This window comes from Xenopus laevis, chromosome 7S (genome assembly GCF_017654675.1).
Source record: "Xenopus laevis strain J_2021 chromosome 7S, Xenopus_laevis_v10.1, whole genome shotgun sequence".
Taxonomy (NCBI): Eukaryota; Metazoa; Chordata; class Amphibia; order Anura; family Pipidae; genus Xenopus; species Xenopus laevis.
The window spans coordinates 90632178-90648463 of record NC_054384.1 but is presented as its reverse complement, the minus strand read 5'-3'; the positions used below and the strand labels follow the sequence as shown (position 1 = coordinate 90648463).

The 16286-nt window shown below is 38.1% G+C and overlaps 1 protein-coding gene across 2 annotated transcripts in view; it reads right to left on the bottom strand.

Moving 5' to 3' along the window:
• Positions 1 to 8870: 8870 nt before the first annotated feature.
• Positions 8871 to 16286, bottom strand: part of trim28.S (tripartite motif containing 28 S homeolog) — a 29361-nt gene continuing 21945 nt past the window's right edge. For both annotated transcript variants that reach the window (XM_018228015.2, XM_018228016.2), the window contains exons 13-17: positions 14428 to 14723; positions 12739 to 12850; positions 12465 to 12539; positions 11842 to 11976; positions 8871 to 9188 (exon numbers count right to left, since the gene is read on the bottom strand). In XM_018228015.2, the coding sequence (XP_018083504.1) occupies positions 8985 to 9188; positions 11842 to 11976; positions 12465 to 12539; positions 12739 to 12850; positions 14428 to 14723 (822 nt within the window). In that variant the 3' untranslated portion in view covers positions 8871 to 8984. The remainder of the gene's footprint in view (positions 9189 to 11841; positions 11977 to 12464; positions 12540 to 12738; positions 12851 to 14427; positions 14724 to 16286) is intronic.

Here is a 16286-nt window from a genome sequence, read left to right as displayed (position 1 = left end):
CTGAAGCCAGTTAGGGGGGAGACCTCAGAAGAATGTCTACTTGCTCTCTTAGATACAAGTGAAGGCCAATCAGGGAGAGACTTTAGAAGAATGCCTACTTGATCTTTTAGATACCAATTGAGGCCCAACCTGTTAGGGGGGGACTTTAGAAGAATGCCTTCATGCTTAGATACCAACAGAGGCCTGCATGAAAGCTAGTTGGAGTGAGATAATAACTTACTTGAGCACTTAGCTGTTGCCCTAGATACCACGAAAAGCTCAAAAAAGAGACGGCACTTCTGAAAATTGGGATTTATTCGAGTTCCTGCAAAAAACCTTACGCGTTTCGGGAGTTATCCCTTAGTCATAGGTCCAGAGTTCACTTGTTACAACTGAATTATTTATACACAAGGTGATGACGCCCTCTAGTGGGCTATCCATAAAATTCCAACTTTATTTAAATCCCTTAAAATCTGAAACGAAGTGAAACATAAAAACATATTAAAAAGGGGAATTTCCTGAAAACAGTGTTCATTGGGTAATTAAAAACCAAACAAACTATCGAGACGGCTTCTGTAGCTGAAGTAGTACGGGTATCCTGCCTCTCTGGTAAAAATCACTAGCCACTAGAGGTCTAAAGTCCTTACTATTTAAATGTGGCTTAACAGATATATTCAAATGCGGCTTATCAGAAATATTCAATAGGGGCCCTTATAACAAACTTATTAGAACAGATAACTGATATCATGTCTGTAATTTAGACCATTCGGGATCCTTGTATCCAATTTAAGGATCCAGAACGCCTCTCTGAGGTTTAATTTGTGAATGATGTCCCCGCCTCTAATGGGGACCCATACTTTTTCAATAACTTTCACTTTTAGGTCTTTTAGACCATTAGGTGAACATATCTTAAAATGTCTACCTAGCAGAGTGTTCTCCTCTCCATTATTGATACTTCTGATATGTTCTCTTACCCTTTCTTTCAGCATGCGGGATGTACGGCCCACATACTGTTTGTTGCAATAGCTGCATTCCAGTAAATATATCACGTTCCTCGTATTACAATTGTAGAAACCAGTGTTCTTGAAAGTCTGTCCTGATACATTAGATTTAAAATCAGGCCCGACTGAAACCACTTGACATGTCTTACAGACGTTCGCCCCGCATTTGTAAGTACCCTTTACTCTTAACCAGTTCCCTGCCTCTTTAGAAGGAACTGATGAAACTAAGCTCGGTGCCAACATATTCCCTAGGGTTGGGGCTTTTTTTGGGACACATTTTACCTCGGTTTGAGCCAAGATTTCGAACATTTTCGCATCACCATTCAGTATAGGTAAGTATTTTTTAATGATCTTACAGATATGGCCGAACTCCTCACTATATTCAGTGACGAAAAACATTTTCTGTTTATCTGGCTTAATTGGATCAACACAATCCTGAGTCGACCGACTTTCATCTTTTTTCTCCTTGCTCAATGCTGGCTTAACTTTAGCCTTCTCATATGCACTTTTTATGAGATGTTTGGGGTATCCTCTAGCCTGTAGTCTATAGCCCAACTGTTGTGACTGAAGATCAAATGTGTCATTCTGACTACAGTTTCTCCGGAATCTGACAAATTGACTGTAAGGGATACTGTTTAGAGTATGTTTAGGGTGACAACTATTATATTTTAAAATAGTGTTACCAGCCGTTGATTTCCTAAAGACTTCAGTGTCTATGCGGTTAGTGCTTGTGTTCCCTTTAAGAGTTAGATCCAAGAAAGTGATAGTTTCCTTGTGATGTGTCAGTGACAGTTGAAGGTTATAGTGATTTGTATTCAAATACCGATGAAACTCGTCGATTAAATTGGAAGGGCCATCCCATATGAATAGCAGGTCATCGATGTACCGACCATACCAAATAATGTGATCACGAAAGGGGTTAGCACATCCAAAGACGTGGCACTGTTCCCACCGGCCCATATACAAATTAGCATATGAGGGGGCAAAGGATGCCCCCATCGCAGTGCCCCGTCTCTGGAGGTAATAACCCCCATCGAAGTGAAAAAAATTGTGAGTTAATAAAAATTCAAGAACCAATAAATTAAAGTGAATAAAATCAGGTGTATAGGTATGTGATTCCGTCAACGTGTCAGAAATGGCTTGTAACCCCATATCGTGAGGGATCATGGAGTATAGAGATTTAACATCGATGGAAATCCAGTGGTATGTATTCAACCAAGTGAGCGTGGATAGTTTGCCCTAGATATTCATGGAAATATGGCCCATATAGCAATATTTTTATATAACTGTAACCTTGTGCTAAGGAGAAGCCCTGAACAATTATTGGGCCATCCAAAATGTCAAAATTGTTCTTTTGTTTACTAAAAATCCATTACAGTGCCAAATAGCTAAGCTAAAAAGTGGGATCAGTACAAGATATTAATAAACAAAAACACTTTAACCAATAGCAAACCTAGGGAGGTCCCCCCCCGCAACATCCAAAGACCAGTTAAAAATTATGAGAAACCTTACCCCTGTTAGTAAAAGTAAAGTCAAAAGATGAGTGCCAAGGCTTGGTGGGAGTATTTCTACATGATCAGCTACACACATTGGGTAACTGTCTGTTCTAGACATACCATGCCTACTGACTTGAAATGACTCCTCATGGACAGGACAATGATTCTAAACATGTATTAAAGCTGTGCCAAGACTATTTGGAGTCCAAGGCATCTCTAGGAACACTGGGATATATTTTTTAAGAATGTTGCAATAATGTAGATTCTTGTAGAATTAGTGGCAGAGTGTTGATTTTAAAGCAAATGCTTGACATACCAAATATATATATATATATTTATAGAAATACATTTTTACAGTATTGTACATTAATTGTACAGACAGGGGCACCAAAAAGAGCACCAAATCACCAATTTAAAGGGATTGTTGGAAGGGGGTAATATCACTCCAACTTGCAGTGCAGCAGTAAACTGACTGAAGTCACGTGACTGGGGGCACATGGGAAACTGACCTAGCCCCATGTCAGATTTCAAAATGAAATATCAAATGAAATATAAAATAATCTTTTTGCTCTTTTGAGAAATGGATTTCAGTGCAGAATTCTGCTGAAACAGCACTATTAACTGATGTGTTTTCCCATGACAGTATCCCTTTAAAGGTTTCAGAGAGACTGATTCAATATTTTTGTGAGGGTTTTTTCATGTCCATTAAAGGAGAACTAAACCCTAAAAATGAATGTGGTTAAACATGCCATATTTTATATACTGAACTTATTGTACCAGCCTAAAGTTTCAGCTTCTCAATAGCAGCAATGATCCAGGACTTCCAGGTGCACAGGCCTGAGGTGTCAGGTAAGTAGATACAATCACTTGGGGGGGGCTAACTTTTGGCACCCCCAAGTAAAAATGCCTTTTCTTCTCCTTTAAAGGGGACCCGTCACCCAAAAAAATTATTCAAAATCCTATTTTATCACATTAGTCAAGCAAAATGAACTTTATATACATTGTATAAATTATTTGAATCTTGTTTTCTTCAGTCTGGGAACTCTGGGAATGATTATAACAAACAGGAAGCAGCCATTTTGTGGACACTGTTATTAAGACAAGCCTTGTATCATCTCAGAGTCTTGTTTGTGCACCTAAATGGGGGACCTGATGTCCATCCCCATGCCCTGGCTACACAATTAAATGGTAAAGAGAACTGGGGGAATGTGGGGAGAGCAGTGACATCTGGGAAGTGCTGAATGGAAAGTGAAAGTAATTGCTTGCCCCACCTCTATGCACAGGGCAAACTTTTCACTTTGGGACTTATCTATCAGAATTCAGATTTGTGTAATTTTCAAGGTTATATATATATATATATATCCAATGATTATATATATATATATATATATATATATATATATATATATATATATATATATATATATATATATACTGTATATCAATCAATCAGAATATAAAAAAAACCTCTACCTTAAAAAAGGTGACAAGCTCTAAAAAAACGAGTTACTACATAACTATTTTCCATTTTTCCTAGAACAACTCCCATTGACTTATACATGACTCCACAAGCTTTTAGATGCCGAAGTTTTACATTTGAGGTTTTTTTTTAGCTTAATAAATACTTGATTTGAAGTTAGAATTTGAATTTGTGAGTTTAAATGCAAAAAAAGTTGTATCATGTTAAAAATCTAAATTCAAACATTGATAAATCAGCCTTCATGTCCGGCATGCATGCAGACAGGTAGCTTTCCACTGACACCCATCAAACCCCCAAACTCATCCAAACCGCCAGATGATGAATTGGGATTCATTTAAGGATATACCGAATCCAGGATTCGGTTCGGGATTCAGCATTTTTCAGCAGATTCGGCCAAATCCTAATCAGTTTATGCAAATTAGTGGTGGGGATGGAAATTGTGACTTTTTGTCACAAAACAAGGAAGAAACTTTTTTTTCCCCTTCCCACCCCTAATGAGAAACATCCCCATATCATGATGCTTGTGCCACCACTTCACTGTCTTCACACTGTACTGTGACTTGAATTCAGTGTTTGGGGGTCGTCTGACAAACTGTCTGCAGCCCCTAGACCCAAAAACAACAATCTTGCTTTCATCAGTCCACAAAATGTTGCTCCATTTCTCTTTAGGTCAGTCAATGTGTTCTTTAGCAAATTGGATCCTCTTCAGCACGTCTTTTTCTGCCTGGAGCCAATCATTTGGCTTTTCTTCTAACCATTCAAATGTTAGTTTTCCATTTCATGTATTTCAGGGTTTGGTTGCCATTTTAAAGCATTGGAGATCATTGTAACTGAGCAGCCTATCATTTTCTGTACTTCTTTGTTTTCCCCTCTCCAGTCAACTTTTTAATTAAAATACGCTATTCTGAGTAATGTCTGGAACAACCCATTTTATTCAGATTTAATCAGAGAGAAATGCACAATAACCAACATGCACAACATTCTTCAATAAGGGCCATAATTGACACCTGTTTTTTCACAGAATAAACAACCTCACTAATTTAATTCTGCACGGATATTATTCAGGAACATGCCTCAATTACAGATTCAGTTGCAGCAGCAGCATGTCATGACTGTCTGTTTTCTATTACTCTACTACACCTACTAGTAAATTATTTTTCATGTATAAATATAATTTCTACCAAAGACAATGATTGACCAGGTTAGTGATGTCACTGTTATTCTGGACAACTATTTTTTTTGCCATTTTGAGAATTTTTTTGCAAAACAGGTCAGATTTGCCCATCACTACTCGAGAGCCAATGGCAATGCTCAGCATTACTGCTCAAGAGATTGATGTCCAATCAAAGTGAACGATTTGGCATAATAATGTTTTTATAAAATGTTAGCTGTATGGCCAAAGGCTCACACACATTTTGAAGCATTCTCTGTAGAAGGGAGATCTTTACTTTTATCCCTCCACTAATAAACACGGATATCTAGGAAAGTCAGAATTTTTATGTAGAAAACTGTGCTGCTGTTTGTATGCTGGTTTTGCTAGACGGAGCAAACATTTTGTAAAGAGGAGCTAACAATTTTATTAACTCCCCGTTTCTTCACAAAGAGACAACGACACTGTGTTACAAGTGTTTATTCAACATGAAAGCATTCTAAAATATACAAGCATTGCAGGAATGGCAAATTGTAGGGAAACAAAACTAAAACATATATCACTTTCATGAAACAAATGTGTTGCAAGAATTTGTAAAGTGTTGCTTTATTACAATAAAAAAAAAAATGTTTTTTTTCCAAACTTCTCACCGTTCTTACAAAATGTCATGACCAGATAAAAGCTGACAGCTGGGCAATTGATAATTAGTATAGACTTTTAAAAGGCGACAACAGTTGTTAAACAGTACAATGACCAAATGAAATGCAACTTAAAGCTGTACAGTAGTAACAGGAGATTCTAAACCATTCTTATCCCATTTAGTGCCATATATTCCTTTAACACATTGTAGTATCCCATGTTAGAAAGGAAGGGCATTTTTAGGTCTATTATGACAATTTCCCTTGTAGTGGGAAAGCAATTTCACTTACTGCTAATGTCCCAAATAAATAGTGAATGCTTTAGGAATTGAAAAAAATTAAAAAAAGAAAAAAAAAAATGGTTGATATGCACAGGAGGCTTATGACTCACAAAAAGTCCTATTTCTTGTGGATGTCTACAGACCAATCCAGAAACAAAGGCAGATGACATCATAGCAGTGTGATGCAATAGGAGCTGTAGCCATTAATGTGCCGATCAGTTAATGAACAGTACAAAGAAGACCAACAGACCATGAAACAGAACAGCGGAGCTGAATGAGATGCTAGCAGAGACCTTATTGGGTTATTGGTGGGAGGCGGTATAGTTGAAGGAAAGCGACAGGTTACAAGACTTGGGGTGTCTCTATCACAATCTCATAGTAGGTCAACAAGACAGTTTCCAAAACAGGGTTGTGAGAAAGAAAGCAGAAGACTAGTGTTCCAACTGTCTAACTAGATCAACAGCAAAGCAAACGCTGTCCCATTCAAATGCTACCAGTATGGAAACATTACTAACAAGTCTTTTGTACTCGTATTAAATAGCAGGTGTTTTTACATTAAACTGTTATTTAATAGTTATAGAACTTTATACAGGATTCATGTTCAATGTATCATTTCTGAAACACACGCTACTGGCTGTTCTTGGTTTCCTTTCATATAAAAAGTCTCTCTCTTTAAAGGGACCCAAAAAAATGTCCTATTTTATCACATTAGTCAAGCAAAATTAAACTTTAATTACACTATTTGAATCTTGTTCCATTCGGTCTGCGAATTCATAATTATAGCAAGCAGGAGCCATTTTGTGGACACTTATTAAGGAAAGACTTCCATCATCTCCGAATCTTGTTTGTGCACCAGAATGGGGGACCTGATGACTATCCCCATGCCCTAGCTACACAATTAAATGGTGAAGAGAATTGGGGGGGGGGGATGTGGGGAGAGCAGTGACATCTAGGAAGTGCTGAATGGAAAGTGAAAGTAATTGAGGGGCAGACAATATTTGATTGACAGCTGAGATTTTTAAATGAGCTTACAACAGATATGAATGTTTTAATAAAAAATAGAAATTGGATTTCATGTTTAATTTGAAAAAGACTTATACAGATTTGTGTGTCTAGGAGACAGGTCCACTTTAAGGCCCTACTTGAATTATAAACGGCAAACAAGGACTTAAAAGCAATCACAGAGAATTAGGCTGAGTATATCTGAAAATATCATGGGTAACAGAATAAAAAAATAAATTGGTCCTCTATTCATCAACCTTAAAAAAAAATCCCAAAAACAATTAAATGGTCTCTTTAAAGGACAACACAATGTAGATTCAAAGGGGCCTGGTTGGTGGGCCAGCTGAGATTATGGGTCGTCTGAATCACAATATTAGTCCATCATCATTGCTAAAGTAAATGGGATAATATCCCCCATTTTTGACATACGCGCATTGCAATTGGCTTTATGCAAAAAGGTGCATGTACTAGGGATGCACCAAATCCACTATTTTGTATTCGGCCGAACCCCCGAATTCTTTGCAAAAGATTCGTCCAAATACCAAACCGAATCCTATGCAAATTAGGGGTGGGAAGGGGAAAACATTTTTACTTCCTTATTTTGTGACAAAAAGCCACACAATTTCCCTCCCCGTCCCTAATTTGCAAATTAGGATTCGGTTCGGCTAGGCAGAAGGATTCGGCCAAATCCGAATCCTGATGAAAAAGGCCCAATCCTGGCCGAATTCAGGATTCGGTGCATCCCTAGCATATACACAGTCTGAACTTCTAAAAAAAAAATATATATATATATATTTTTTTTTTTTAAACACTGCCATAACCGATTCAAGAAAATTGAAAGGAAACCATGACATACCAACATCGCTAAGGTTCACAGTGAAATGCAACTTCTCCCTCAACCTGTCCTATTGAGAAATCATGGATTCTGTGACTTTAAGTCCCTCTGCTTTCCAGAATTAGGGGGTATATTTATTTTCCCTTTAATAAATATACCAAAGGGTTAAAAAAAAAAAACCCAACTTCTCTAACAAATGACTTGAAAAATATGTCTAATGCATTTAGCCAATGTAATATTGTATTCCATGAAGATGTCTCTTTTTATCCTTTAAAGGAGAAGGAAAGTCATCCTGCATTTGGGCGTACCAAATGTTAGGCACCCCAAGTGATTGTAGTTACTTACCTGAAACCCCGGGGTTATTCCAGCGATCACCACGGAGAGATCCTCTTCCGGCTTCTTCTTTCTTCAAATTTCCCGGGCAGATGCATGTGCAGTAGAATAAAATAGCCGACTTTTTAGATAAAGTTCGGCTTTTCGTTCTACTGCACAAAGAAAGAAGAAGGAAGAAGATCGCTCTGTGGTGCTCACTGGAATAACCCCGGGCCGGTGCAGTTTTCTGCTGATAGGAACAACGGCCCAGGGTTTCAGGTAAGTCAATACAATAATTTGGGACCTCCAAGTGCAGGATGCCTTTCCTTCTCCTTTAATACATAAGCCTCAGATTTGAACAAGACCAATGCAAATTGCTGAATAACATTATAGAAGCCCCCTCTATATAAAAGGTCCTAATGCAAGATAGAACCATGGCATAAACCTTGCCCTTAGGAGGCTTCATAATGTATTAGCAGCCTTTTGGGAAGAAGATGCATTTTTACACATAACAAAAAATTGGTGTGGTAAAAGATTTCATAAAAATTAAACTGAAAAAGAAAATGAAAGGTCAAGGAGCAACTCAGAACCTTTCAACCCTATTTTGTAGCCCAGGCAGCACTTTTGTCAATATTAATGTTCCTCCCAATCCTTAGGATGCATATTTAATATCCAAACAGAACAGAGGACTAAGAGTAGTGAGGAACATATTTACTGGAATTCGCCCGTCATGTGCACAGACCAAACAATCTGAAATAAAACGTACGCATCCTCTTCAATTAAACCATTAGAACAGACAGGCGCGTTTTCTTAATCCTGCTCAGCATTTTTGACGGATGATACACTCTCGCTGGTTGTGCTCATTGGGGAACTTCTTTGTGTCGTGCTTTGCTGCTCTTCCTCACTTAAAATTTCCCTCAGGAGACAGGAGAACTTGCGGTCCCCAAAAAAGTGGTTAAGTCTTGTTTCGAAGAAAGACTGGAGCTCAATGATCGACTGTACCACCGCTTTGTCCTGAAGAAAAAAAACCCCGACATATTAAGACGAAATAAAAGTCATATTTAGATTGCTATTCTTGCTCACGTGTTCAAAAACAATCCTACACCACATCAGGATTTACAATCTACAGTTCAAAACACATCAGTTAATAGTGCTGCTCCAGCAGAATTCTGCACTGAAATCCATTTCTCAAAAGAGCAAACAGATTTTTTTATATTTAATTTTGAAATCTGACATGGGGCTAGACATTTTGTCAATTTCCCAGCTGCGCCTGGTCATGTGACTTGTGCCTGCACTTTAGGAGAGAAATGCTTTCTGGCAGGCTGCTGTTTTTCCTTCTCAATGTAACTGAATGTGTCTCAGTGAGACATGGGTTTTTACTATTGAGTGTTGTTCTTAGATCTACCAGGCAGCTGGTTATCTTGTGTTAGGGAGCTGCTATCTGGTTATCTTCCCATTGTTCTTTTGTTTGGCTGCTGGTGGGGGGGTGATATCACTCCAACTTGCAGTACAGCAGTAAAGAGTGATTGAAGTTTATCAGAGCACAAGTCACATGACTTGGGGCAGCTGAGAAATTGACAATATGTCTAGCCCTATGTCAGATTTCAAAATTGAATATAAAAAAAAATCTGTTTGCTCTTTTGAGAAATGGATTTCAGTGCAGAATTCTGCTGGAGCAGCACTATTAACTGATTCATTTTGGGAAAAAAAAAAAAAATGTTCCCATGACAGTATCCCTTTAAAACATATCACTGCAACTGAAAAGCATTTATGGTCTCAGGTTCTATTGCTCCGAATCCACTATTTTGGATTCGTCCGAACTCCAGAATTCTGGCCGAAAGGCTGAATATGGAACCGAATCCTGGATTCGATGCATCCTTAGTTCTGACTAAAACAATGGCGAAGTCCTCCGATTCTCCTCCAGTCGGTTAATCAGCTGGCTTGTTACACAGTTTCTGAAATGTTTGTAAATTTACAAAACCAACTGAAATTGTTTAAATAACGTATATTGAAAAGTTGCTTACTATTAAACTGTATTAAGAAAAACCGAATTGGGCGACAACCCCTTTAAAGGGCATGTAAAGGCAAAAAAATTAAATCCCATTTTTACTTTCTTTAATGAAAAAGAAACCTAGCTCCAATATACTTTAATTAAAAAATGTGTAAAATTTTTATAAGAAACCTGACTGTATGCAGTGAAATTCTCCCTCCATTTACTGCTGTGGATAGGAATTGTCAGACGGTCCCTAAATGCTCTGTAGGGAAGCAATCATACTTATGAACAGCAGGGGGAGCCCCCGCCTAACTTCCCAGCCATGCAGAACTCAAGCAGCTTTTGTTTGTTTCCCTGTAGAACAGTCGGCGACTGTATAGATTGGATTTTATTTTCGCCTTTACATCCCCTTTACTGTTTCCAACTCCAGCTGCAGGGACAAAGATCATGGAGCCAGATTTAAACAGATAAAATGGGATTCTATTTGGAGGATTATTTTGCTGCAGCCACTGGTTCTGCAGAGTTGGAGAAAGTTTGTATTAAACAATACAAAAACTATGAAATCCACATTAAGACCCAGTGCAGTCTGTATATTCCGATTATTAATCAGTCTTGCTGTATCGGCTTCTGGCAGATATTATTTGACTTGTGCTGTTTTGATAATGTATGACTATCCCTAAGCAGCCCAGACCACACTGAGCATGTGCACAGTCTTAGTCTTGCAAAGATGTTTAACAAAGTTACAAGATGGTGACTCCCTGTGGCCAACTTTGAAAGATAAATCTTTTTTTTATCCAAATAATCAAAATTTTTAAAGATTTCCTTTTTCTCTGTAATAATAAAACAGTTTGGATCAAGTTCAAGCTACTAAGATATAATTAATCCTTATTGGACGCAAAACCCATTGGGTTTATTTAATATTTAATCTTTACATGATTTTCTAGTAGAACTCAAGGTCCCTAGCATTCTGGATAACAGGTCCCATACCTGTATTACTATGGACAGATGAAAAGCGTTTTAAAGCACAAGAAAATGTTTACAATCACAATACGCCAAGGGAGACTTTCTAGCACATACACCTTAAAAGAAGAATCTAAGGGGGATTGATATAGTTCAGCATCATTGTATACCGAAATGCACATTGCATACGAAAACGCACATTTCTCGCCTAACTAGGTATAGAAATGATGCATGAGAAAAAACAGATATTCAATATATTATGTTTAACATCAAGAGTACATGTAAGGGATAATATTTACACTTAGAGGAACATTTATCAAAGGTCGAATTTTGAATTCATGCGAGTTTTTAAAATTTCCTCCAAATTACAAATTCGAACAATCGAAATTTATTAATAAAATTGACCCAAAAACTTGAATCCAAATCGAATTTGATTCAAATTTAAAAAAAACTCGAATGTCAGGAAGGCTGCAAATAAATCCCTGGACCTCTCCCGTTGACTCAGCAATTCGGCAGGTTTTAGGTGGGCAAATAGTCGAATTCCAATTCTTAAAGGGCCAGAGTATGATAAATCTTGAAAATCAAATTAGATTTTTTTTTTTTATAGACCGTTTCGACCCGGGAAATTTGAATTTCGAATTTGAATTTTCAACTAGACATTTGATAAATCTGCCTCTTAACCTGCAATACATAGAAAGAAAAACGATGCCTGACCTCTGCAAGTTTGCTCACATTTCTGAACATCACCCACACGTCTCTAACAAAATCTTCAGGTGTGACATATGAAGGCGACAGTTTCTGCTGCAGTTTGGCACGTATACGTGTAAGGTCAATCATAGGATTATTGTCCTATTGAATAAAAGAAAAGCAAACACAAAGTGCAGTTTGATTACTGTGAAAAGGCACACAAAATATATCACTGCTGAACTAGGGAGCATTGCATGTGAGTAGTGGAGCTAGTCAGTGACTTGAAGGGGGGCCACATGGTACATATCTGTTCAGTGAGTTTGTAATTGATCCTCAGCATTCAGCTCAGATTAAAAAGCAACTGATATGACCCATGTGGCCCCCCTTCAAGTCTCTGATTGGTTACTGCCTGGTAACCAGTCAGTGTAAACCAAGAGAGCTGAAAAGCAGGAAGTAGTGTTCTGACTGATATATTAGACATCCAGTCACTCCAGCCTTTATATATTAAATTTTTGGCTAACTAACTATATTAGAAACATGTTTTATTTTGCACAGCCAATCTAGTTTACCCAGTTTTTTACACTGGAACAATTGCTTTAAAGTAATTCCATTTTTCAAAGAAAGCAAAAATGAAAAGAATCAGGACTTACAGAACTCGAGGATAACCTGTGGAAGGGCCGGCAAGGCTCGTGACAAAGCATTTCCAACAACAGACGTTCACATTTCTGCAAAAATAACAAGACAATACTGCTTTCAGCATGAGAATACATTTAAATGCTTGAAGATATAGGAGGGACAAATTAAGATTTAATTTACAGTATCTTTAAAAATCACTCCACTTATGTTAAAGGCTGACAGGACCAATTGAATTCTATTTCATAGTAAAACGGTTACTAATATTAATCAACGCCAAGACCTACAAACCTTCTGATCAGACGGTGACAGACGACTGGAGTCGACAGGTGGTTGAATCCTGTCAATACCTTGATCAGTTTTGGGAGTGAGATCCAGGCATAACATGCACTTCCACGGTCCACTGTGAAGAAAACACACAAAGCCCTTTAACGTGCATCTCAATCAGCAAATTTAGATATTAAAAAGTAAACTAGATGCACTGTGTCCTGTCTGCGGCACAATCTCTCGCAATCTACCCCATGCTGAAAAAGACTCAGAGACAGAGTATTACCAGAGTGGCTTTAAATCCCCTTTTCCTGTGCTACTGCCACCCCCTTGCCCCAAAAACCAGTGAGCTGGGGATTACAACTTGAATTAAAGGAGAACTAAAACATAAAAACAAATACCGCTAAAAATGCCATATTTTTATAGTGAACTTCAGCCTAAAGTTTCAGCTTGTCAATAGCAGCAATGATCCAGGACTTCAAACTTGTCACAGGGGGTCACCATCTTGGAAAGTGTCTGTGACTCTCACATGCTCAGTGGGCTCTGAGCAGCTGTTGAGAAGCTAAGCTTAGGGGTTGTCACAAATTATCCAGCAGAAAATGAGGTTGGTCTGTAAAATGTATTATTTATTAAATTCTGATGCTAGTTGCCCTGGTTTCTGTGCTGCCACTAAGTAATTATCTGTATAAATTACTAATTAGAAATCAAATTATATCCCACCTTTGCTTTATTAGATTTAATTGAGTGTGAGTTTTTTTTTTTTTTTTTTTTTTTTTTTTTTTGACAACCCAGCCTTGAAATTAGAGAAGGAGATTTTGAATTTATTAAATCTTTTTATGAATGCTACGAGAAAACATATCTCTTTATTGGATACAAAAGTTCCTACCTTAAAGGAAGTTCTTTTTTCACGAAGTCAGTTATGCTTGCAAGAAGCTTCTAGATATAATTTTGAGAAAGAAAATTCTTCTTATTCTATTTATTGTGTATGGTCCAAATTTATTGGATAAACCCTAGAAAGAATTGCTAACTAAATTGGGATTCATAAGATCTTCTGAATAAGGGATTTGAATAGTCAAAATATTTCCTTGAATTTTTTCTAATTATTTCCCACTCAGTGTTCTAAGTGCTTTATTATTTTTATTTCTTTCATGTATTTATTTATTTTTCTTCTAATTGTTTAGTTTTACTTTTATGATCTTTTGTTAGATCTTTATTGTTCTTGACTTGTAGTTGAAGAGCATTATTTGCTACTGTTGCTTTTACATTAGATGTTTGGAATTTTGTTTATGTACTGCTTCATTATTGACTTGTTAATGGATGATAATAATAAACACATTGTAAAAATGAAATAATCACTAATCAGCCTTATATTGTGACATTTCTATTCTATGTGTACTGTATATTGTGAGTGGGTCCCTAAGCTCAGTAAGTGACAGCAGCACAGAGCATGTGCAGTGAATCAGCAGAAAAGAAGATGGGAAGCTACTGGGGCATCTTTGGAGACACAGATCTTTACTGCTAAAGGACTGTGGTTGCCTTGGGCTTGTACAAAAGCACAAAACATAATGTACAACATTTCTAGCTACTTCTTTAGTTAGGCTTTAGTTCTCCTTTAAAAATAAAATAAACCAACACAACTAATCCACTTGCTTGGCACAGAAGCTAACAGACACGCTTTGTTCTGAGAAAGTACTTATGCAAAAGCGATTCTACCTTGTAATTTCCATGACTGATGGTAGGTGGCAGTCTCTGTGGAAATGGCTTCTACATTGGCTACATGTCAGCAGCACTCCTTCCTTCTGGCACACTTTACAACGGGCTCCACTGACCCCTTCAGAAAATCCACCGCTGCTCACGCCTTGAAAATCAGTGGAAGCAGCATCAATAGCTGCGATAGGCGGGCGCATTACAGGTTGAAGATTTTCTGTCGAGCCATCTGGGCGAATGACTAAAGACTTTTCAGAGCGGTCAGCTGTAGGGATAGGGATGCCTGTTTCCATGGCTTCTTCCTAAAACCATTTTGATTTAAAATAAAAGAAACATGACGCTTTCAAATTTTACACGCAATGACAGGGCTCCCCTACAGTTAATATCCTGTAAAAATTAATTACAGGTATGGGACCTGTTATACAGAAGGCTTGGGATCTTTCTGTAATTTAGATCTTCAGGCCTTAATTCTACTAGAAAAGCATGTAAATATTAAATAAATCCAATAGGCAATATCTTGGTTTGGATTATTATTACCGAGGAAAAGCAAATAGTTTCTAAAAATTTGGATTATTTGATTATAATGGAGTCTATGGGAGACGACCTTTCCGGATAATGGGTTTCTCGATAACGGATCCCATACCTGTACCAGGCTTTCAACTCAACAGCTCTCCTTATAGAGGGTCAGATTGTGAGTGGCCCTAGCTTTGTACTTCCTGTATTGCCAGTTAGCTCTAACCCTGCAGACTCTCAAAGACAGCTGTTTATCAAAGACTGGAATCAGCATTCAAACTGTTTCATATTACACTCTTTACACTGCTAATAGCATACAAACACAACCGAATAATTGGCCCTGGCAAAAATCTTAATTTACTGAAGCTCCCTGCTCAGCTCTATCACTAATGTAACACTGAACAAGAGCAGAGAAGCATCAAGAAATGCATTTGGCTCCAGTAAATTACACTTTTGGCTAGCTATGGGGTGTACAAACTTTTTTTCACCAAGGGCCATATGTGGTAAAATACACAAACAGCCGGGCCACTCACAGTACGTAGGTACGCCGTGCAGGTCCTCTCCATTTTAAATTGGCCCGCATAACGTGGCAACATTTTTGGCCATGCCATTTTTGTGGCCACACCCCCTGATTACCATGTTCATTTTACAAATTGTAAATAAGTAACACAAACATACAGACACAGTAACACACACACAGTGACTCACATACTCGATCTGTAACTGACACAGTAGAGGTCTCCCTTGCCCGGCTGCAGCCTCCTTAAATCCACCCCTCCCCCCAAGCCAAGCACAAAAAAGTTACTCACAGATCATCAGATGCACACACAGTTCCAGCACAAACAGCATGTAACAAGCAGGCCACCGCCTTGATGAACAGCACCAGTATCCAGCCCAGGTTTGGTAGTAGCGTAGAAGGGGGATGGAGCCATGTTTCCACTTGTTTACCGGCGCCCCCTCCCCCGCACTAAACTCCAGTCACGGGGAGGGCGGAGTTTAGGACTTCCAACGTGCTTCTCAGAGTCTCAGACACTGAAGCACTGTCCGCCCCCCAATGACGCCGTGGTTAGAAACTTTTTTTTTGCTGGCTGGCTGCTGAGAAACTTGTTGGGACTTTTAGGGGGGAGGGATTTTTGCACGCTGCGGGCCAATTCAAAATGGATATCAGGCCGCATTTGGTCCGCGGGCTGTAGTTTGGACACCCCTGAGCTAGCTCAAACAGTAGAGGGTGCTGCAGTTGCAAATTTACGAAATCTGGAGCATAAAATACTGATCTTTCGTCTAAAAGAACAAGCAAACTAATGAAGTTTCTATTTAAAACTAAATGTTTCTATTTTTTTTTGTTTTCAGCT